Genomic DNA, 20,494 nt, shown 5'->3' with positions numbered 1-20,494 from the left:
AGAGGTCACCAAGCGAACACTCGCGCATGCCCAGTTGGAGGGTCGGGGGTCTTAATCAGTCTTGACTGGCTCAAGCTCCAACTAGACACAGCTGACTCCAAGCTCCTGAAAAACAACTTGGGCAAACATCTTCTTGTTTAAGCTACGTGACGCTTGCAGGACATGCAGCTTTTTCTGTAGCAACAATTAAAGCGAGCTTGATCAATGAAGGCAACTTTAATGGGTCTAACTGATGATTACCCTTGGTTTCAGAGGCATCCCATGGAGCACAGGGTCTTCACTTAGGTCCCCAGGCCCTTAGAGAGTGAAACATTGCCAGATTTCAGGTTCTAGAAACAGAAGCAACACGAAGCATTTAACTGTATATCATAAATTCCACTCTGCATCTCTATGAAGTAATGTACCACATAAACCATATGGAGATAACTTTTGCCATTTTAAAAAGAGAAAATGTGGATGATTTGTAGGTATCTCAAAATTATATTCCAAACCGAAAATATCATAGAGAGTGTGGTTGTAGATATTGTCCAAAATGTTCAGACCCAGAGCCAATTAGAGAATTCCTGGGATGTGAGTCAAATCACATCATCCTCAAGCACACATGGTTTCAGTCTCCTGGTCTGGGAGCAGACAAGAAATGCCAGGGCCCGCCTCATTGCTCTCCTGACGCCAGCATTAAGACCTGATTCCACAGGCCTTCCCCGACTTCTTTAGGAGCCTCAGAGCAAACTGTCATCCAATCCTTGTTTTTGAATGATTTATACCAGCTTCCTTCCAAGGGAACTGTGGGCAGCTGCTATACACGTGAAATTCAAAATAAGACATTCAGTGATAAAACAGAACAAAGGCTGTTTAAAGGAAAGAATCCTTTACAGGACCCCAGAGATAGCAATAACTGGGGTCAGGCTTAGTGGCTGAGACTCCTGGCAGAGAGGGAAACCAGCTGAGTTGAACAGTCATGTTCTCTAGTAGGAGGAAAGTGTATAAATTGATCAAAGACACATCATCTCCTGGATCTAAACTCAATCAAGAATTCATCACATGAGACCTTGTATAGATGACATGTTGAGAGACAAAGTCAGCAGTCTCTTCAACACCAAAATTCTGCAGTCAATTCTCCTTCTGACCCTTTATAAACAGCAAAGTGTAAAAGGAAGTCAGTGAAGGCATTGCTCTGGGGAACCAGGATGCTCGTGATCTGAGAGTATCTGGAGGGCAGGACAGGACGGAACAGGACAGAAACCAGAGTATCTGGATGAGTTCGTTAAAATTCCCAATAAAAATATAGAGCCAGTGCTCCATAATGACAGAGCGAGTCTAGACAGAAAGTCAAGACAGTCTCGTTCCTGCCCTTAGTTTACTGTGTGATCTTGGGTTAAGTTCCAGACTGTTCTAGGCTTCTGTTTCCTGTGTGTTCAGAGGGCACACAACACCTGCTCTGCCTACCCCAGCAGTGTTGGGAGAATCAGTGGGACAGTAGATGTAGAAACGCGGTACCCCTGCAGGCAGTGTGCCGTGTAAGGTATGAAGTAAGGAGCAAGAAGCACAGAGCTTAGAGTTGAATGGCCTGACCCCATCTGGCTCCAATCTCGGGCAAGCCACGCTCTCCCTTCCCCATACCTACTCCACTGGTGTTTTTAATCATATCACTCTGTTGACTTCTGTTATCGAACAACAGAAGTGAGAGAGGCAAGTCATCATTATTCTCACCCAGACAAGAGGCCAATTCGCTTTGGCCCTGGGCATAGGATTTGGGGGTGAACAGAGGGACAGTGAGAATTTTATTTTTTATTTTACTTTATTATTTTATTTTTTTAAAGATTTTTTTTTTGATGTGGACCATTTTTAAAGTCTTTAGTGAATTTGTTATAATACTGCTTCCGTTTTATGTTTTGGTTTTTTGGCCACGAGGCATGTGTGATCTTAGCTCCCCGACCGGGGATCGAACCCGCACCCCCTGCACTGGAAGGCAAAGTCTTAACCATAGACCACCAGGGAAGTCCCATTACTTTATTAATTTTTAAAATTATTTATTTATTTATTTATTTATTTATTTGGTTGCACCGGGTCTTAGTTGCGGCAGGCGGGCTCCTTAGCTGTGGCATGCAAACTCTTAGTTGCGGCATGCATGTGGGATCTGGTTCCCTGACCAGGGTTCGAACCTGGGTCCCCTGCATTGGGAGCACGGAGTCTTAACCACTGTGCCACCAGGGAAGTCCCCACTTTATTATTTTAATCTTAGAAAAATGCTTGGCTTTTCCCAAACACTGACAAACTTGACTGACACCTTTATCCATAAAAAATTCAACATGGCCTTTTGTGGAAAACATAACAATTCTCACTGAAGTGTTATTAATGTCAATCCAGGAATCCATGCAGTATAATTCAGCAGATTTTTCTGGCTTTGTATGCAGTCTAGCCAGATAGGAGGCCCAACCACTTACGGAAGGCGAGCCCCCATTTTCCGGCTTTTAGGGGGTCTTGCATCCAGGTCCAAGCTATTTCTGGTAAAGATGAAAAAGAAGGAAGTCAGAGTATATCCTTATTTGATTGCTCAGAGCTGAGGATGCACACATCAGAGCCCCCTGCCCGCTCTGATCTGAGCAAGAGTGTTTTGTGACTAGCCCCAAGCACATAATAATTGCATTAGTAGCTTCGGATCTGAATGGGGGTCTCACAGCCCTGGCCTTTCATGTTGCTGATATACTAAAGGCTCATAATAGAGTGATGAACGCTGCAAGGAGCTGCTGGTCCTCTTAATTTCTTTTATAAGCAGGAACAGGGTATAACAGTAATTAGTGTAATAACTGTACCTCCTCTGAGATATCTAGGGAAGCCGAGTCCTGCAACCTGAAGTAAAAGCCATCCTAGATTGTTTTTGATTTTTAAAATAATGATTTATATTACCAAAATGATATGCTTCTACTTTAAAAAAAAAACAAACCTAAGAAATACAGAAGGATCCAAAGAAAAAACTGGCATCCCTGGTACCCTGCCATCCTCCACCCCAGCCCCATCCCTTAGAGGAGGTGATGGTAGAAGTTTAGGTATTCTTCCATAAACTTCATATGCAAACATATGTAGTCTAGCCTTTTAATATAAAACATAAATGGGATTAAAACATTGCCAGTTGGTAAAATAAACAATCTGACCAAGATGTTTTCCTGTCTAGTAGAAGTTCTCCATAGCGACACAGACAATGAAGGGGAACAGATTTTCAAACCCAAATCTCCTGTAGGTAAAGCGAGGGGGTGTGTGTGGGGAAAGAGGTCCCAGTGGGAATGGGAAGAAGAAGGAGAGGTGGCCGGGGGAATAACCCTGCAAAGCCTCCACTTCCAAGGCACCTGTGCACAACACCAAGCATAAAATGGGCTCTTCAGTCTTGATGGGTGGCTGAAGGAAGGGATGGAGGAACCTAGAGACTGCAGGTTCCAGAGCAGCATAGGGTTGATGGCCCAAGAAGGGGTGGGATGGGGGGTGGGTCACTATCCCGGTCGCCCCGGGAAGACGGCGGGACCTCCTGTCCCCCAGCCTCATCCCACACTGCAGACCTTTGCCCCAGCATGGCCGCCCTGGAGCTCCCCCATCTCTGCTCTGCCTCAAGGCGGGGGTGACCCATGTGTCCCCGCAGGTTCACACGGGAGGCAGCACAGGACTGTGAGGTGCTGGGGCAGCGCATCCCCGCGGGTGCCGTGCTGGAGATGGCCGTGGGCGCCCTGCACCATGACCCCGAGCACTGGCCGCGCCCTGAGACCTTCGACCCTGAGAGGTGAGTACTGTGCCCTTCAAACAGGCCCTGGGGGACGTGAGTGTGGGGGGATTGGAGGCGCCTGCCAGGAGACACAGATTTAGTAAAGTCCCCCAAAAGTCAAAAGTCATGGCAGTCAGAGAGATGTTTTTTAGGCATAATTTCTAAAGGAAATAATTGTACCATTTTTAAAAGCCCAAAACATAATCCAGAGATTTAGCACTTCCACAGCACTGCATACAAGTAACAAGACAATTTCTTTTTTTTAATAAATTTATTTTATTTATATTTATTTTTGGCTGCATTGGGTCTTCGTTGCTGTGCGCAGGCTTTCTCTAGTTGTGGCGAGCAGGGGCTACTCTTCGGGGCGGTGCAAAGGCTTTCTCATTGCGGTGGCTTCTCTTGTTGCGGAGCACGGGCTCCAGGCGCGCGGGCTTCAGTAGTTGTGGCTCGCGGGCTCTAGAGCGCAGGCTCAGTAGTTGTGGCGCACGGGCTTTGTTGCTCTGCGGCATGTGGGATCTTCCCGGACCAGGGCTCGAACCCGTGTCCCCTGCATTGGCAGGCGGATTCTTAACCACCGCGCCACCAGGAAAGCCCAACAAGGCAATTTCAAATGGGTGTCCACTATTTGTTCCAAGAAACAAGGACACATTTCAGGAGTGCATTAAGAAGTAGCAGAATGTTGTTTCCTTTTTTGAAACTTAATGCCTGTTCCAATACAAGAGCATCAACAATTTCTCCAGGAATTCATGAGATCCAGCTACCCTAACATGGCAGACCTGGATCCTCCCTCCTGTCCCCAGCATGGATTTGGTCCATTGTCTAGATTTCATCTCTAGACTCCCAATTTAAAGTGTCTGAGCAGGCATCTACACCCCCTCCTGGCAAATGGGGGGAATAGCCAGCCTGCAGCTCTGTTCCCACTGTTAGTGGCTCCAGCTTCCTGTTAATGCGGCCCCAACTCTACAACCTGGTCCCTGGGAAACCAGGGGCAGTGGGACCCAGATAAATAACATTCTGCTGCCCAGCAGCTCCTGGAATTATGGTAAATATCAAGAAACATAAACAGCAGCTGCAAGGCTTACAGCATCACCTTTGAAAGCAAAAAGTGCATTAATATGATGTTGAAAAGGTGGGTCAAGGGCTTCTTGGGCCCATAGTCCAGAGGTAGTAATAAGTGAGCAGGCTATTACAAAATAGTGGTTGTCACGTAGCGTTGTCACAGAACACACGTGGCAAATGCTGTCATTTGGTAGCAGATACGGCAATTCATTCTGAAGAAGAGCTTCCAGTGGGTCAAATACTGCCACCCCCAGTGGTTCAAGTTTCAGTGCTTAAACCAGAAAGGCGAGTGTGGGCAGGGAGACAGCTGCCCGGCATGGCATCAAGAGACAAACTGGCAGGACGTGGCCTCCAGAGGGGTCTGGTGCCCAGGGACTCTGCTCAGGAAGCGGATGCCGGCCGGCCAGTGTCACCCTCTGGCCACTGGGGAAGTTGGAGCCATGGGTGAAGCAAGAGCTGTGGTTTCTTTGAGACTTTTATCCTGGATGCTAGTGAGCCTGCAAGCTCATTAACAACACAGTGAATTCATCAGGAGAGGCAGTGAGGGCAATGCTCACATTCCAGGTGATTCTATTAATTCAGCGGTGCCTTTAGGGCTTTGCAGGACAGGAGGAGGGGAGCCGGACTGAAGCACATGGATGAGTGGCCACCAGCTCCAAAGCCTTAGGGACTGACCGGTCCAGGAAAAAAACAGGATCCTGTAGACCGAGGTGGGGTTTAGGCCTCACGTGGCAGGAGCGTGGCCTCAATGACGGGGTCCCTCGGTCAGAGCCAGTGGCTGAAGCCCCAGGAAGGGAGGTGGTGACCCGGGCCAACCCTGACCGTGCTGCCCCGTAGGTTCACGGCCGAGGCCCGGCGGCGCCAGCGGCCCTTCACGTACCTGCCGTTCGGGGCAGGTCCCCGGAGCTGCCTCGGGGTGAGACTGGGGCTCTTGGAGGTCAAGCTGACGCTGCTCCATGTCCTGCGCAAGTTCCGGTTCGAAGCCTGTCCCGAGACTCAGGTGAGCTCTGCTGCTCCGGGCGCGAGGGGTGCCCGCCCCAGGTCCCTGCTGCCTGCGGTGGCTTCCTGGCCCTGCCTGAGCTGGGGCGAGTTCCTTACGCTCTCTGGGTCTCAGTTCCTTAATCTGTAAAAGGGGGACCATAACAGTCACACCTCCTCCCTCTTCTTGATTGAGTCAATCGTAAGTGCTCAGATAAGTAAGCTCCCGGCACATAACCCAAGTCTGTGTTATTATCATTCTCGTCCTCTGTACAGCAAGGCTGGGTGGGCCTCACCATGCTGTAGCTCTTCCGTCTTCAGCAAAGAGAACCCAGTAACCCTGCAGAGTAAACTATATGATTCCCGTTCTTCAGATGAGGAGCTAAAATAAAGCTCAGAGAGGTTAGGTAACTTGCCTGACGTCACATAGTTGGACTGCAGACTCCTGGAGATCAGGGACCAAAAGACTGTCCTATTCATTGGTGGAGGCTCCAGCACCCAGCTTCAGGCCAGGCATGTGGCAGGTGCCCACTCAGTCATTCAACAAACACTGATGAACAAAGGAATGAATCGCCGGAGAGTGAAGAAACTGAGGTTCAATCCAGATCTCGCTCACTCTCAAGCCCTCCCTCTTTCCTCTGCACGGAGCAGCCTCTCTGCACTGAATCAGCTGCTCCCCACACAACCCGAACAGTGCTCTCCTCCGTGCCTATTCACGACCCTCAGCACGCCGCAGACCTGGAGAGGAGGGCGTACGGAGACAGATAATAAGGACACGATGACAGATGGTAACAACTTCTAGATTCAGAGAGTGGCATCGCCGCTGACGAACAGGGAGACTGGGGGAGCTGCTGGCTGGGGAGCAATAATGAGCTGGGCTGAAATACAAAAGGCTGAGGAACTGGATGTGACGATGTCCATAAAGGTCTGACGGTTAAGGCTGGAGGGAGGGAGGGGCAGATTGGGAGCAGAGAGCCAAATCAAGATGAAGGACCAGAGGAGAGCAGGCCCCTGCCTGCCTTAGGCATTCCATGGGTGCAGGACTTTCTCTGGGGGTTTGTCTCACTTACCCTTGATCTTGACATACAATACAGCAGCCAGACCAATGTCGCAGAACACTGCTTATGCCTGGCACCCCCCAGCTCAAGAACCAGCCGAGTCCCAAGCCTGCTGGGTCCAGGGAGAACTCCGAGCTCACTTCGCCTTCCCCACCCCAACTTCCCACTCCAAGAGCCTCCCACCCCCTCCGCCCTGCCTGCTCAGTCTGTTGCTCCTTCTGGAATGCCATCCCTCCCCCTTCCCCACCCCCAGTCTAATCCCATCCTCCAAGTCCTTTGGTGTTCCCTCAAATCCCCAAGTGGCCCCTGAGAAGCCCTGCTCACAGGGCATCTCCTATTCCTAGCCCCACCCCAGGTGCCAGTTCCTCCAGGAAGCCCTCCCTGACTTTGCCAGCCACAACAGACCTCTGCTTTTTTTTGAAGCCCAATGGTGTTTCAAGTGTGCCTATAACTGTCTGATACTGTAGCCACTAGCCAAGTGCGGCTACTTATGTTAATAATAAATCAAATCAAATAAAAAATTCTGCCCCTCATTTGCATTAACCCCACTTCAAGCATCCAGCAGCCACATGTACTAGTGGTTACCATACGAGATAGGGCAGGTCTAGATCATCTTGTTTTTTGAGCATATAACTGGTCTCCCATCTGAACTCTCAAAGACATCTGAAAGCCCACCCGGCCCCAGCACTAGGGCCTCGTGACCCTTCTTTCCTTTAAAGGTTTCATGGTAGCCACTGAACAGTCCTTTTACACGCAGCTCAAGAGGACGCCCTGCTTCTTCAGTAATTCTGTGGCTTCTCTTCCAAGTCTCCAGGCCTCCATTGATCTGCCTAAGCTGGACATAAGGAAAGCCTTCTGAATGGCAGCGGGCCTTCAGCAGGGAGCTGCCCCCAAGCCCCTGGGGAGTGGAGGTCTACTCAGTTACTGGCTGGGCCCCAGGGTGAGAGATGAGGGGAGATGAGGAAGGTCTGAGGCTTTGCTCACCACTTTCCAGTCATGTGCCCTTGGGCAGGTCGCTTGAACCTCTCTGCACCTCCATTTCTTCATTTGCAAAGTGAGCTGCTCCCACCTTAGGCAGGCTTATTAGAAGGATAAATGTGGGACCCCTCCCCTGCGGTATTTTATTAACACGGGAAAGGCGGTGAGCCCCCGTCCAACACCCGGCCCGAGACACAGCTCTGCTGCTTCTCAAGGTCCCCCTGGGGAAGCTGCTTTGCTCACTCCCAGCCTGTCGGCCCTCAGCCGAATTCCCACAACCCTGCTTCAGGCCCCGTTCTGAGGAAGTTTTCGGTCGATAGGATTAACTCTGACAAATATCTTAATTTCCTCTATTTTAGATACCGCTGCAGCTAGAATCCAAATCTGCCCTAGGTCCAAAAAATGGCATCTACATCAGGATTGTCTCCCGCTGACAAAGTCATGACCAGCCCCTAATTCAAAGAAAACCCTCATTTGGAAATTCAGATTTTTGGAAAAACATCACCGAAGCAACTGAAAGCACGCCTGGCATATGAGTATAAAAGAGGCCATTTACGTAACATTTCCTAAATGCTTAATAAATGTTTGTCGCACTTAGTTTTGACTTTGCCAATCATGTTTGAGCAACGGATCCACCTCTCTCAATCAAGGATTGCTGATAAATGAGTGAAAATGTAGTTTTGACAAAATGATTGAGAACTTGGGGTTTTTAAAGAAGTTCTGGCCTCAGGATGGAAGGAATCGATAGGGCAGGGGACACGTGGATGCTCAGGTGAGTGGTCCTGACGGCCCCAGCTCGGGGGCCTTTTCAGCATCTGGTTCATTTAACTTAGAGAATAACATTCATCAGAAGCTCAACTTCAAAGGTGGTTCGAATGCTTTATTATGCCTCGATTTTCCTAGGTAGGGTACTACTAACTTTATAAGTTTAATGTGCAGAAAAGTGACAGAGGCTGAAGCGTACTTTTTCTTTTAAAGAACATCCTATCTTAATTTTGATCAAATAATCAAAATACAGAGGTGAATTTTAGTAAAAATAATTATTGTGTTGCTGAGAAGTTCAAATGCAACAAAGAACTTGCAAACTGAATCCCAGCTCTGCCACCAGCAGCCCGTGATCACGGCTGCTGCTCTTTCCACCTCTGTGCCTCTGTTTCCTCACCTGTAAGGCTGACCCAGGTCACAGCGCCTTCCTCTACTTAACATCCGAACAGCGTTAAGGGGCTGATGTCGTATAAATAACAGAGCAGGAACCTGCGAGCAAGGCTGGGGTACCCAGGCTGAGCACCTGTACAAAGTGCAGGCTGTTGCAGGAGAGCTGGGAGAAGAGGCCTCCCATACCCACTGCTGCGAGCGCTGCTTCCGCTGTCTGTTCTCCCTGCGTGCAGCACGCCATGCTTCCCCAGAGCGCTCCCCTGGAGACTCCCCTCTCAGAATATAAGAGAGGCCAGCCTCATGACTCTGCTGTCAATCACACACACACACACACACACACACACACACACACACACGTTTGCTCTGGATCCTACTACCTCTTTGCATGCACATTCTGAGAGGTCTTTTTGACTTCTTCCCATCACAATGCCCACCCCCTCCGGTGCCCACAGGAACTGTTGCCCCATGCTCCCACCCACAACTGAGCTACATGCACCCCCATCCCTTTCTCGAATGTCCAGTCCAGGTATTTGCCAATGTGCTTTCTCAAAAGTCAGCAAAGTGCAGAGCCCTCGGCAGTCTTCACAGTTCACCCGACTTCTCTGGAGCATTTGATCATCTCCCGCCCAGGTTCCCCTTGCCACTCTCCTCACCCACACTCCCAGATGGACCACTCCTGCTGCCTCCCACTACTCAGCTCCCAGCAGCCTTGGATCTGAGAACTACAGGCAGAGGCATCATGTGGAGACTGGACACACCGTAGCAGGAGGCTGGGGAATGGGAAGGAAGGGTACAGGTGAGGAGAGGACACCTTGCTGAGGACTGAACCTTAGGCCAATGGGACCAGCCATCCAGGAGGAGGCAGACGGCCTCACGAGGTGGAGCCATCCTGCCGGCCCCTCCGCCGCCCAGCAGAGACCCCTACCAACCACTGTGTGTGGAGGACACAAGAACACGCCACCTGCTCCGTGTCCACAACACAGTGCACAGTAGTGGATCTGGGTTTTGTGGGGCTTGAAAACCGAGTTGAGGGAAAGAAAAAAAACAAATATGTAACTTGCAAATTTAACCAAAACGTATGATCACGAAACCATATAGCAGGGGTCCCTCCTCGGGCTGTGGAAGGGGTCCCAGCAAATGAGGAGCCGTGAACCTTCAGCTTCATTGGCTGCATGATAAATCCACACACAGCCTCCTCGAGGCCAGTAACGGGGGCTCTGTTATATACCGACCCCCAGAAAAGTGCCTGTACACAGCAGGCGCTCAATAAACAGACACTGAAGAATGAGCTGCAGCCATCACCCACGTCAGATAAATATTCTTTTATTCCCAGGCTCTGCTGTGACACTGCAGCACAGGTATTCAGATCTCATGGGGACATAAAACCCTTATTCACAGGGTGCTCGGTGCAGAGGCACCTGCCAGGGTGAGTGCACTTCCTGGGTGACGGTGACTGCTGCCAGGACTAAGGGAGACCGACAGGGACTCAGTGACACCACACAGTAGCCATGGTCCTAACAACGTGATGTATGGGCCAATTTCAAGGCTGGAAGCCCAGCAGAAGCAGCAGAAGAGCCGCCTAGATTAGAGACACAGCAATGGACAAGATGACTGTGCCTCAGCAGGCCCACAACCCAGGATTTCCGGCACCAATGGCTGCTGTGTCATTCGGACAAAAACAAAACCAGGTGCCACCAAGACCCTGAAAAAACAAACCACTGAAGAGACAGAAACTCTTGAAAATTAAAACCAATTGATAAAATAGTGTCTGGAAACTCTGTGCCTGGTGCCAATCTGCAGCAAAGTCAACAGAGAGTAAAACATAAAACTTTAACACCTGAGTAAAAAGCAATAATGGGTTCACCTACAATCACTACTGGCTAGTCCAAAAGTGACTTAAAAGTGAAAATATTATCAGCCAGAGATTAAGAATGTAACTTCATCAAGAAGTCAATGTTAAATGAACAGTTCATTAAAAGTTTTTTGTTCAAAAAACCCCCAACTTTCCCTAATAGCTATTTCAAGTAAGATCAACCAGAAAGGCATAAAACCATCGGGGTGCTCACGGCCGAGCACTGAAGAAGGACGCCAAGGAGAGCAGGCTGGTGGCGGCGGCAGTGGGCCTGGGGGAGTCGGTGTACTGGATGACGTACTCCGGGTAGGCCTGGTGCTTCTCGAAGACCACGAAGATGGAGGGGTCAGACACGTGGTTCACGCAGCTGTCGTACAAGACGTTGCCCTGGCCCTCCTTGGCCGGGGGGCGGACGAAGTTGGCGTTGCCTCGGACGAATTCGCCCACCAGCACCCGAGCCAGGAACATCGTGTAGGACTTGGTGTCAGTTTTGCTGTAGTGGTGGGAATATGCGGCGTCCCGGGCAAAGTAGCTCCCTGCAAGGACACCAGGGCTGGGCTGGGCACCAGGGGACAGCCCGCGGCCGGAAGAGGCACGCCGGCATCCTGCAACCCGGGCGAGGCCAGTGGCCTCTGCCCTCCCTCTGCTCCCGTCTTTCCAGCTTTTCCCTTGTAAGGAGCATCAGAGGAGTCACCAAACTCTGAGACAGAGAACTCCTTTCAAGTTAGGATCTGTCACTCAAATCCTAAAGGTCTCTGGACACCTCGTTACTGAGCCCCCATCCCCTGCCCAGAACCTCCGTTTCCTGAGCCATAAAACGGGGCTGTCGGGCCCGACCTCCCAGGGCTGGCATGGAACGTGGCTAAGAGCCCACACACAGAACACGGCGCAGACACCGGCAGCCCAATGTACGGATTCATGAGCCCTGTCGAATGGGGGCCTGAGCTGGAAGCTGCGCCTACACATTCAGGTTCACAGCCCACCACTGGCTCTCGTGCACCTCGACCCCGCAGCCGTCAGCACGCGGGACGGAAGCTAACGGATGGACTCGGCAGAGGGGCTGCTGACTGCAGATCACACCGCTACGAGATGCTCTCCACCTAGTAACCGTGTCGTGGTTACAGAAGAGAATGTTCTTGTTCTTAGGAGGTGTTACGGGGTGAAGGGGTATGATGTATGCCGCCTACTCCCCAATGGTTCAGAAATAAGGGAAGGGGTGATAAAGCCAATGTGAAAAGTGTTAAAGCTGATGAACTAGGTAAAATTTACGTGGGAAGGTTTTTTTTTTAGTATTATTCTTGCACCTTTCCTGTGAGTTTGAAATTATTTTCAAACAAAGTTAAAAAATAAGAGACAGGAAAACGGGGAACTCACATTATAGTAAGAATGACATATTTACACGAGCGTATCTGAGCGTTCAGATTTCTACTCTATGGAAACAGCGCAGGTGGGGACCTGACTCAGGGCTGGAAAGGGTCCCACAGGGATGCAGCCCCATTTCCCAGTGAAGCCAAACCACAGCCTAAGCAGGGCCACCCCTGCTCCAACCCTGGGTCGGGCCCAGGGCTGCACACAGGGCAATGAGAGTAAGGTGCCGCCAGCTGGTCGTCCCACATCCCGGCCAGTGCTCACTGAGTCTGAACCGCTGGTCCAGCTCATGCTGGTTCCCCCCACGCCCTCCATCAATTTGCTTTAAAGTGGTTTCCGGGCCCTGGACAGCGAGGCAAAGAGGGTTCTGCCAGCAGAGGCCGCCTCGCACTTACCCCTGCCATAGGAAGTGCCATGAAGACCACTGACCCGCCAGTCAAAGTTCTGCTGGCAGATGGCGTCAACGAAACCGGTGCTGGTGCCGTGGAACAGCTGCCTCTCATCCACTGTCTTCCCGCCGTTTCTCTTCTGCATCTGCTCCTTCTGCCTAGAATCACAGGAGTGAATGTGTGCTGGCGGCAGAGGACGCCTGCCACCAAACACAGGCCACCCGGCCCAAGAAACACATTTTATTAGATGTGCCATGAGACCAGGAGCCACAGGTCCATGAGACTCCAGCCATGGGCCAGGGGCCAGAAAAGGCGACAGCAGGGCCTGGGTGAGAGCAGAGGGAAGCCTTCCCTCCAGGGCTCCAGGCCTGCATTGCTCCATGAACCCCCAAAGCAGACAGACCAGCCCTTGGAAGGCAAGTGTACTTCTTCCCACCACCTTGCTCCCGCCTGGAGCTTAGCCAGGGGCGCTGGAAGATGCTGGCTGGGGATGGGAGGGGGGGCCTCCTTCTCCCGCTCCTGTAAGTTATCTTGATCTCATCAGCGGAACCAGAGCTCAGATTACACTGCCCCAACCTCCTGTGGGGAAGGCCAGCAGGAGCCCAGGCCCACTGCGGTGACCTCCTGTGGGCTCCTCCCCACACAGACAAGTGCCTGAGAACGTGCCAGTCCTCAGGCACGAGGAGGAGGCCCCTGCCCTCTGGCTGCCAGGGCAGCAGCTTTACACGCCCCAGGCTGTGGGTGGCTTATTCGGACCCGTCCCCCGTTGGTCTTCAGGGAGGCCGAGGGCACTAGTGCAGGAGCCAGCTCTGTCTCTAGGGAAGCCGCAGCCTCCCATCTCCCTGGAGGAACACGCCAGCACTGAGCTTGTACGGATGAGGAGGCGGACAGGAGAGGGACACAGCTCCTGATCCCAGCAGCACTGGACAAACAGTGGCTGCTTTCTCGGATTGTCCCTGCAGCCCGGGGCATGTCTGGTAAGCAGCTGGCTGAGGGGACAGAGGCACCAGCCCACCAAGAGCGAGCCCCCAACGCACCACTGGTAGACTTCCCAGAGAGCCACGTTCTGGACCCGCTCAATCTTCTGAACGTGGCAGAGAGGCATCGTATTGGTGAAGAGGTTCCAGACCTTTTGAAACTCCTCTGAGGACGAAGGGAGGGCGATCCTCTGTAAGGGGCAAATATTTTTACTCTGTTATCATCAAAGTGTAGAATACACATCTCTTCCCAAGGCTGCTCATGAAAGGCCAGAACCACAGGCAAACCCAGACGGCGTCTACCACGCTCCCCTTTACTTCAAGGGGCAGTCTCTCCAGGCTCCGGATGTGTGCTATTTGTGGTCACTTCTCTCCTCTCCACTGTGAAGCCAGCCTAAAGGACAGGCAGGCGATGCTATGTGAGCACCACCCTGGCTGCCCCCAGCACACCCCTGCTCTTCTTCTGACCCCACACAGGGCTGACTACAGAGTCGACAAGACCACGGAGCTGGTGCCAACGGATGTGGAACACACACATCTGGCAGAGAGGGGGCAAACCCTGCCACAGGCAGCAATGCTGCGTGAGCCACACGCACAGTGAGCGCCGAGCAAGAGGCCAGGCCGGCAGACGGCACACAGCAGCCCAGGAGCTCAGCAAGACCCGCGGGCGCCCCTCCCTCCCAGCTGAGCCCGCCCTTCCCTTAGCATCTGGCTCTGGGAAGCAACACTCCTGATGAGCCCAGAGAGGCCCCTGACTCGCAGCCCCCAACTGTCTCACAGAGTGACAACCCACAAATCCCTGCCCTTGCAGCCTGGACCCCAACCAGCCTCCCTGTTCCCGGCTCCACGAGGCTTGGCCCAATGACAGCCTGACCTGGGATCACCATCCTTTCCCCCACCGAGTGCAGCCGTATAATAACCACCTCACTCCCCAAAGACCCTAAATGATCAGGACTCCGTGTAAACATCCATGGGTCTCTGCAACCCAAAATCTGACTTTGGTTTCCTTGCTCCCATCTCACTAGACGCCACCAAACCCTCTCCCCTCAAGCCCTGCCCTCCCAGCCTGGAGCCTGGCAAGGACTCCCGCACCTATCATGGCCCGCAGCTCGGCCCCCTGACCAGGGCACTCTACAGCTCGGCCCTGACCTCCCTCTCCTGTCCCCCAGCCCCCGCCTATGCACGCCCTCCACCTGAGACCCTCCGTGTCCTGACTTGGGTTCCTTCCCCAGCCAGTTCCCATCAACTGGCGTGTCCTTCCCCACCCTCTGCCTGTGTAAGCGCCAGCCATCATTAGGTGTGGACCCAGTGACACCTTCCTTGATCCCTGAAATACAGTCGCCTGGTCCCCTGAGGGCCGAGTACTGTGTCTGCAAGTTGCCCAGCCCTCCACACGTCCTGCCAGGGCTGCTGGTGTCTGTGTGTGCTTTGTGCGGCTCCCAGGCACATGCTGGAAAAACCAGTCTGCACAGTGCTTGCCAGGTCAGAGGCCAGTCAGAGCGCTCCACGGACATGGGGCGTCATCGGACACCGGCCTGAGCTCTCTACTCAGCTCAGCGTGGCGCCCACTGCAGCTCGCTGAATAGACTGTTCCTTCTCTCATCTTCTAGTAAGTTCCTAGCACCTCCCAACAGCAACTCCCCTTCTAGATGGTCCTCATCACACCAAACCTTCTGCTGGCTTCTTTGCCTTTTCTCGCTTAGTAAAACTTTTATTAGCTAAGCAGCTCTTAAGCTCCTTATTTATGCCCTTCCTAGAAAATTTCCAGTTCGTCATCCTCCCTCCACCATACATCCTCTCCCCTCAAGCCATGGCCACCTCCTGGGTAGTCATCTAGCCGTAAAATCCCCAAGATCTGAAGGAAACCAAACCTTGCACGCACCTCTCAGTGGCAGAGAACACAGCGCGGTCCACTCCCACTCACCGATGTCTAAGGGCACCCTCCTCCCCAGCCTGGGGCAGTGCCAGTCTCATACCTTAAAGCCGGTGTCCAGCAGGGCCAAGTGGTCCCAATGCTCAGGGATGCTCTTTAGGCCTTGGGAATTGACGCTGTTACAAAACGTAAAGAGAAACACTTAGTTTGTTCTTAGACATAAGTAGGTTTCCCAGAGGTGCCTCCAGCAGCCGAGGCCATCAGTCTTGAGCGTCAGCATATCGTTCTGTAAAAGCAAGGAGGAGGCGAGGAAGCACATAACCACACTCTCACCACGTGACAGCACTTCCATCTTTGCCGATGTGGTCAAAACCAAAACCAAAACCAAAACCAATCAGGCACGAGGGATCCACTTCTCACCTGCATCCCAACTCCAACACATAAGGGACAGAGCATATGACTAAAGCAGCACACCCAAACCCTCATCCATGATTCTGAAATTCAAAGAGCCCTGAAACTTTCATTAAGAACAGCCTCAATGGGACTTCCCTGGTGACACAGTGGTTAAGAATCCACCTGCCAATGCAGGGGACACGGGTTCAAGCCCTGGTCCGGGAAGATCCCACATGCCGCAGAGCAAATAAGCCCGTGTGCCACAACTACTGAGCCTGCGCTCTAGAGCCCACGAGCCACAACTACTGAAGCCCGTGCGCCACAACTACTGAGCCCACATGCCACAACTACTGAAGCCCGTGTGCCTAGAGCCCGTGCTCCATGACAAGAGAAGCCACCGCAATGAGAAGCCTGCGCGCCTCAACAAAGAGTAGCCCTGCTCGCCGCAACTAGAGAAAGCCCGCACACAGCGAAGACCCAATGCAGCCAAAAATAAATAAAATAAAAGATAAATTAAAAATGCTGTGAATTCAGAACACAATGATAAAAAAATTTTAAAAAAACCAACAGCCTCAATGAAACTAACACAACCTTGTAAATCAACTATACTCCAATAAAAAACTAATTAATTAAAAAAAACAGCCTCAATGACATATAACTGGCATATAAAACATTTTTTAAGACATAAAATTGATGTCAAAATTCATTTGGCAGTAGAGATTTGACTTGAACTGCTAAGAGACTACTTGTGGTCTATATATATTTCCTTCTTTAAGTGACTATGCATATTTTTACTGCAAAAAATATTAGCATGTTTAATTGCATGTGTCACATAATACAAAGCAGCACATGCTCTTTCTAAAAATGAAATAAAAACTTATTTCTAAAAAACACATGGCCCAAAGGATTTAGAGATAAGGACTGTGAAACTCTAAGTCCAAATCATTCCTATTCAGTTTCAGAATGCTGTTCTTCCTACAATAGATCTACCTTCTGTTTCTGCTGGCATGAGACGTGTACCTTCATTCTAAGCCTCAAAGAACTCCCACAAATAACTTTCCTAGGAAAATGGCACAGTTTAAAAATAACTAAAAAAAAAGGTCCCACAAGCAAGAATCAACCAGAAACAGACCCATGAAGACTTAAGATGCTGAAATTACCAGGCAGATTATAAAACAACTATTCTTTCTATGTTTAAAGAAATAAAAGACAAACTTTAACAACATATGCAAGGTGAAGTAAGTCAGAAAAAGAAAAACAAATACCGCATGTTAACACATATATATGGAATCTAAAAAAAAAAAAAAGAATGGTACTGATGAATCTAGTGGCAGGGCAGGAATAAAGACGCAGACATAAAGAATGGAGTTGAGGACACGGGGGAGGAGGGGGAAGCTGGGGAGAAGTGAGAGTAGCATCAATATACGTACACTACCGAATGTAAAATAATTAGCTAGTGGGAAGCAGCAGCATAGCACAGGGAGATCAGCTCGGTGCTTTGTGATGACCTAGAGACATGGGATAGGGAGGGTGGGAGGGAGCCTCAATAGGGAGGGGATATGGGGACATATGTATGCGTTATGACTGATTCACTTCGTTGTACAACAGAAACTAACACAGTACTGTGAAGCAATTATATTCCAATAAGGATCTATTAAAAAAAATCATATGCAAGGAACAGAAAACTGTAAAAAGACCTGGAGGATTTGAAAAGAAAAAAAAACGAACAGAACTTGTAGAAATGAAAATACAATCCCTGAAGAAGAAGTTCAATGGACAGGCTTACTAGCAGATGAGATGGCCTAAAGAGAGGGTGAGTGAGCGGAAAGGTAGGGGCAGTGAAATTATTCAGAATGTGGCGCAGAGCAGGAAGGAGATAAACAAGGCGGGGAAGAAGCCACGACATGGAGAACAGAGTGAGAAGGCCTGAATCTGGTCAGAGCCAAACTGAATCTCCAAAAAGAGAGTAGCTAGAACAGCATGGAGGCAATTTTCAAATAGGACTAATGAGACATACGAACCTACAGACTTAAGAAGCAGAAAGAATCTCAAACAGGACAAATAAAAACACATACCCAGACACACCACAATGAGAGTGCATACTACCAACAGAAAATCTTAAAAGCAGCCAGAAGGGGAAAAAAAGTCATTCTGAAAGAAAGCATCAGTTAGACCAACAGCTGGTTTCTCAAAAGCAGCAATGGAAACCGAAGGACAGTGGAGTGATATCTTCAATGTTTCAAGAGAAAATAACTACAAGTAAAATGGCTACACCCAGTGAAAATATCCCTAAGATTGAGGGCAAAATAAAGACGTATTCAGGCAAAGAAAAACAGATTTTTTTCCCAACAGATCTTCATCTAAGGAAATTTTAAAAGACAAAGAAAATGGTATAAGTGGGAGTAAATTTAAAGAAACAGTCATAGTGTAAAAAAGCAGTGTCTCATGAAGTTAAAAATTAGCAAGTCCAGAGGAAGGTAAATGGAATAAAGTATATGAAGGATCTTGTGTTAGCTGGTAGAACAGCAAAGATATTGACTGACTTATACCTAAGTGAAAAACTCATGTTGTAATTTCTAGAGTGGCCTTAAAAGAAAAAAACAGTAATAGAGTGTATAACTTCCAAACTAGTAGAGAGGAATAAATTAAATGACAAAATATATCAAAAAGAAAGTAAGAAAAAAATAAGACAATCATATGAAAAAAACTTCATGGAGGATGAAAGGACAGTAATGAACTAATAAACCAGTTACCTGATGTGTAAATGCCATTTCAATCCTTAAACTTCTGAATATGGAGATCATATTCTATGACCCCGTTAATTATGTAAATAGACGATTTGTTTCTAAAAGTGACCCACACAAGGTCCCAGGTGGCCACAAAGGCCCAAGCAGACTTGCTTGCTGGAGTCATGACCACCAGCTACCGTCACACAAGTTAGAGGGAAGCACGACGCACTTCACTGCACCAACATGTGTGACAGAGCAGGGAGATCCTGAATCCCTCATATCTTACTCTGAATTTAACCAAAATAACCACTCTTATTTCTGACATGTGGTGTCTGCCGTGGTCCCCTGAAAACTAAGCAGAGTGACAACAAAAGGGATCCAGTCTCAGAAAGGAGACAGATAAGTTTTTCTAAACTGCATCTAGGGTAGGCTCTGGATAGGGAGAGACTAAAAAATGACGTCCAGAAGTAGGATCACTCATAGTTAACCAAAACTAAATCCAGAAGCAATCCACAGGAGAGACTGAAACATTTAACTAAATAAATAATAAATATTTCTGCATGGTAAAATACTTCATAGACAAAGCCACAAGGCAAACAACAAACGAAGAAAATACATTGCAATTTATATAACAAACTGAGGGCTGATATCCCCATTAGATAGAAGACTCCTAATGTTTAAGAAAAATACCAAAATGTTGAGAGAAGAATGGACAAAAAGACAAACAGTCCACTGAAAAAGAAAGGCAAATGGCCCTTACATGTAGGAAAAAATATTAAACCTCACTCATAAGAGAAAGTACATTAAATACACTGAAACACCCTTTCCCACCTATGAGAATAGCAAAAATCCAAGAGCTTGTTGACTCCCTCTGTTGGCAAGGGGGAGGGAAGCAGGCACCTCACACATTCTGGGGTGAGTGCATAACGGTTCCACCCCACAAAGAGGAACTTGCATTTACCTTCTAGGACTCTAACCTGAGGACCCACCTCCACAAATATGAAATAGCACATACACCAGACATCCTTTGTGGTATCATACTTGTAAACAGCAAAAGATTGAAAAAAGGCAAAACATCCCTCGAAAGGGGACAGATTAAACTATGGTACATGCAAATGATGGAGAACTGTGAAGACAGAAACAGAATTTAGAAGACTTCAATGAACTGAAAGGGAGTAATTTTCTTTTTCAAGATCTGTATATACTGTGAAATGATCACAATAAATCTAGTAATGATCTATTTTTAAGTGAAAAACAAAAGGTACAGAATAGTATATATAGAATGTTACCTTTTATGCAAGAAAAGGAAAATAATAAGATACTTTTATGTATATGCATTTGCTCATTTTTGCAAAAAGAAACACAGAAAGATAAACCAGAAACTGATGAAAATGGTTGCCTATCATAGAAACAGTGTGGAGCTAACAGTGAGAATACTGACTACTGAGTATATCTTTTCATACAGTTTTGACTCTTAAATCATGTTTTACACATAGCCAAAAATAAATTTTAATAAGAAAGGGAGGAAGGAAGGCACACTTGGCTTCAAAGGGAACAGGGAGCGGAAACCCCAGGAGGTGACTTTGTTGGACTCACAGGTACTCTGTTTGCTTGGATTGATAATACCTTTTCCCTCTACCTGCTTTAAATGACCCTGCCATGCTCCACAAACACAACCACTGAAGTCCATCTGTGAAATCTTAAAAGAAGAAACAGAAACACTGTAAGTTCTCTGTGAAACAGAAATGAGCCAGATTTCTCCGGCTGATGGAAGGTGCAGTCCGCTAACAGCAGCGCTGGCTACAGCTCTGGCCACAGTCCCGGCTTGGGCTGTCACACATCCAAACTAATGGGCACCATGGTACCTCTCACCATCCAGGCCACCCCTCCCCCAGTAAGTGGCCGTGGGGATTGGAGAGAACTGACCCCTCACC

At 49.2% G+C, this 20,494-nt stretch overlaps 2 protein-coding genes across 3 annotated transcripts in view; one reads left to right on the top strand and one right to left on the bottom strand.

The window, feature by feature from the left end:
- TBXAS1 (thromboxane A synthase 1) overlaps positions 1-8,421 on the top strand; it is a 148,843-nt gene extending 140,422 nt beyond the window's left edge. The window contains exons 11-13 of the mRNA XM_036864550.1: positions 3,632-3,769; positions 5,648-5,810; positions 8,184-8,421. Coding sequence (XP_036720445.1) covers positions 3,632-3,769; positions 5,648-5,810; positions 8,184-8,258 — 376 coding nt within the window. The 3' untranslated portion in view covers positions 8,259-8,421. The remainder of the gene's footprint in view (positions 1-3,631; positions 3,770-5,647; positions 5,811-8,183) is intronic.
- Positions 8,422-10,286: 1,865 nt separating this feature from the next.
- PARP12 (poly(ADP-ribose) polymerase family member 12) overlaps positions 10,287-20,494 on the bottom strand; it is a 45,946-nt gene continuing 35,738 nt past the window's right edge. For both annotated transcript variants that reach the window (XM_036863407.1, XM_036863406.1), the window contains 4 exons: positions 15,542-15,614; positions 13,626-13,756; positions 12,595-12,746; positions 10,287-11,367 (listed from right to left, as the gene is read on the bottom strand). In XM_036863407.1, the coding sequence (XP_036719302.1) occupies positions 11,042-11,367; positions 12,595-12,746; positions 13,626-13,756; positions 15,542-15,614 (682 nt within the window). In that variant the 3' untranslated portion in view covers positions 10,287-11,041. The remainder of the gene's footprint in view (positions 11,368-12,594; positions 12,747-13,625; positions 13,757-15,541; positions 15,615-20,494) is intronic.

This window comes from Balaenoptera musculus, chromosome 9 (assembly GCF_009873245.2).
Source record: "Balaenoptera musculus isolate JJ_BM4_2016_0621 chromosome 9, mBalMus1.pri.v3, whole genome shotgun sequence".
NCBI classification, from domain to species: Eukaryota; Metazoa; Chordata; class Mammalia; order Artiodactyla; family Balaenopteridae; genus Balaenoptera; species Balaenoptera musculus.
The sequence above is the reverse complement of the archived record's forward strand: the minus strand, read 5'-3'. Positions and strand labels throughout refer to the sequence as shown.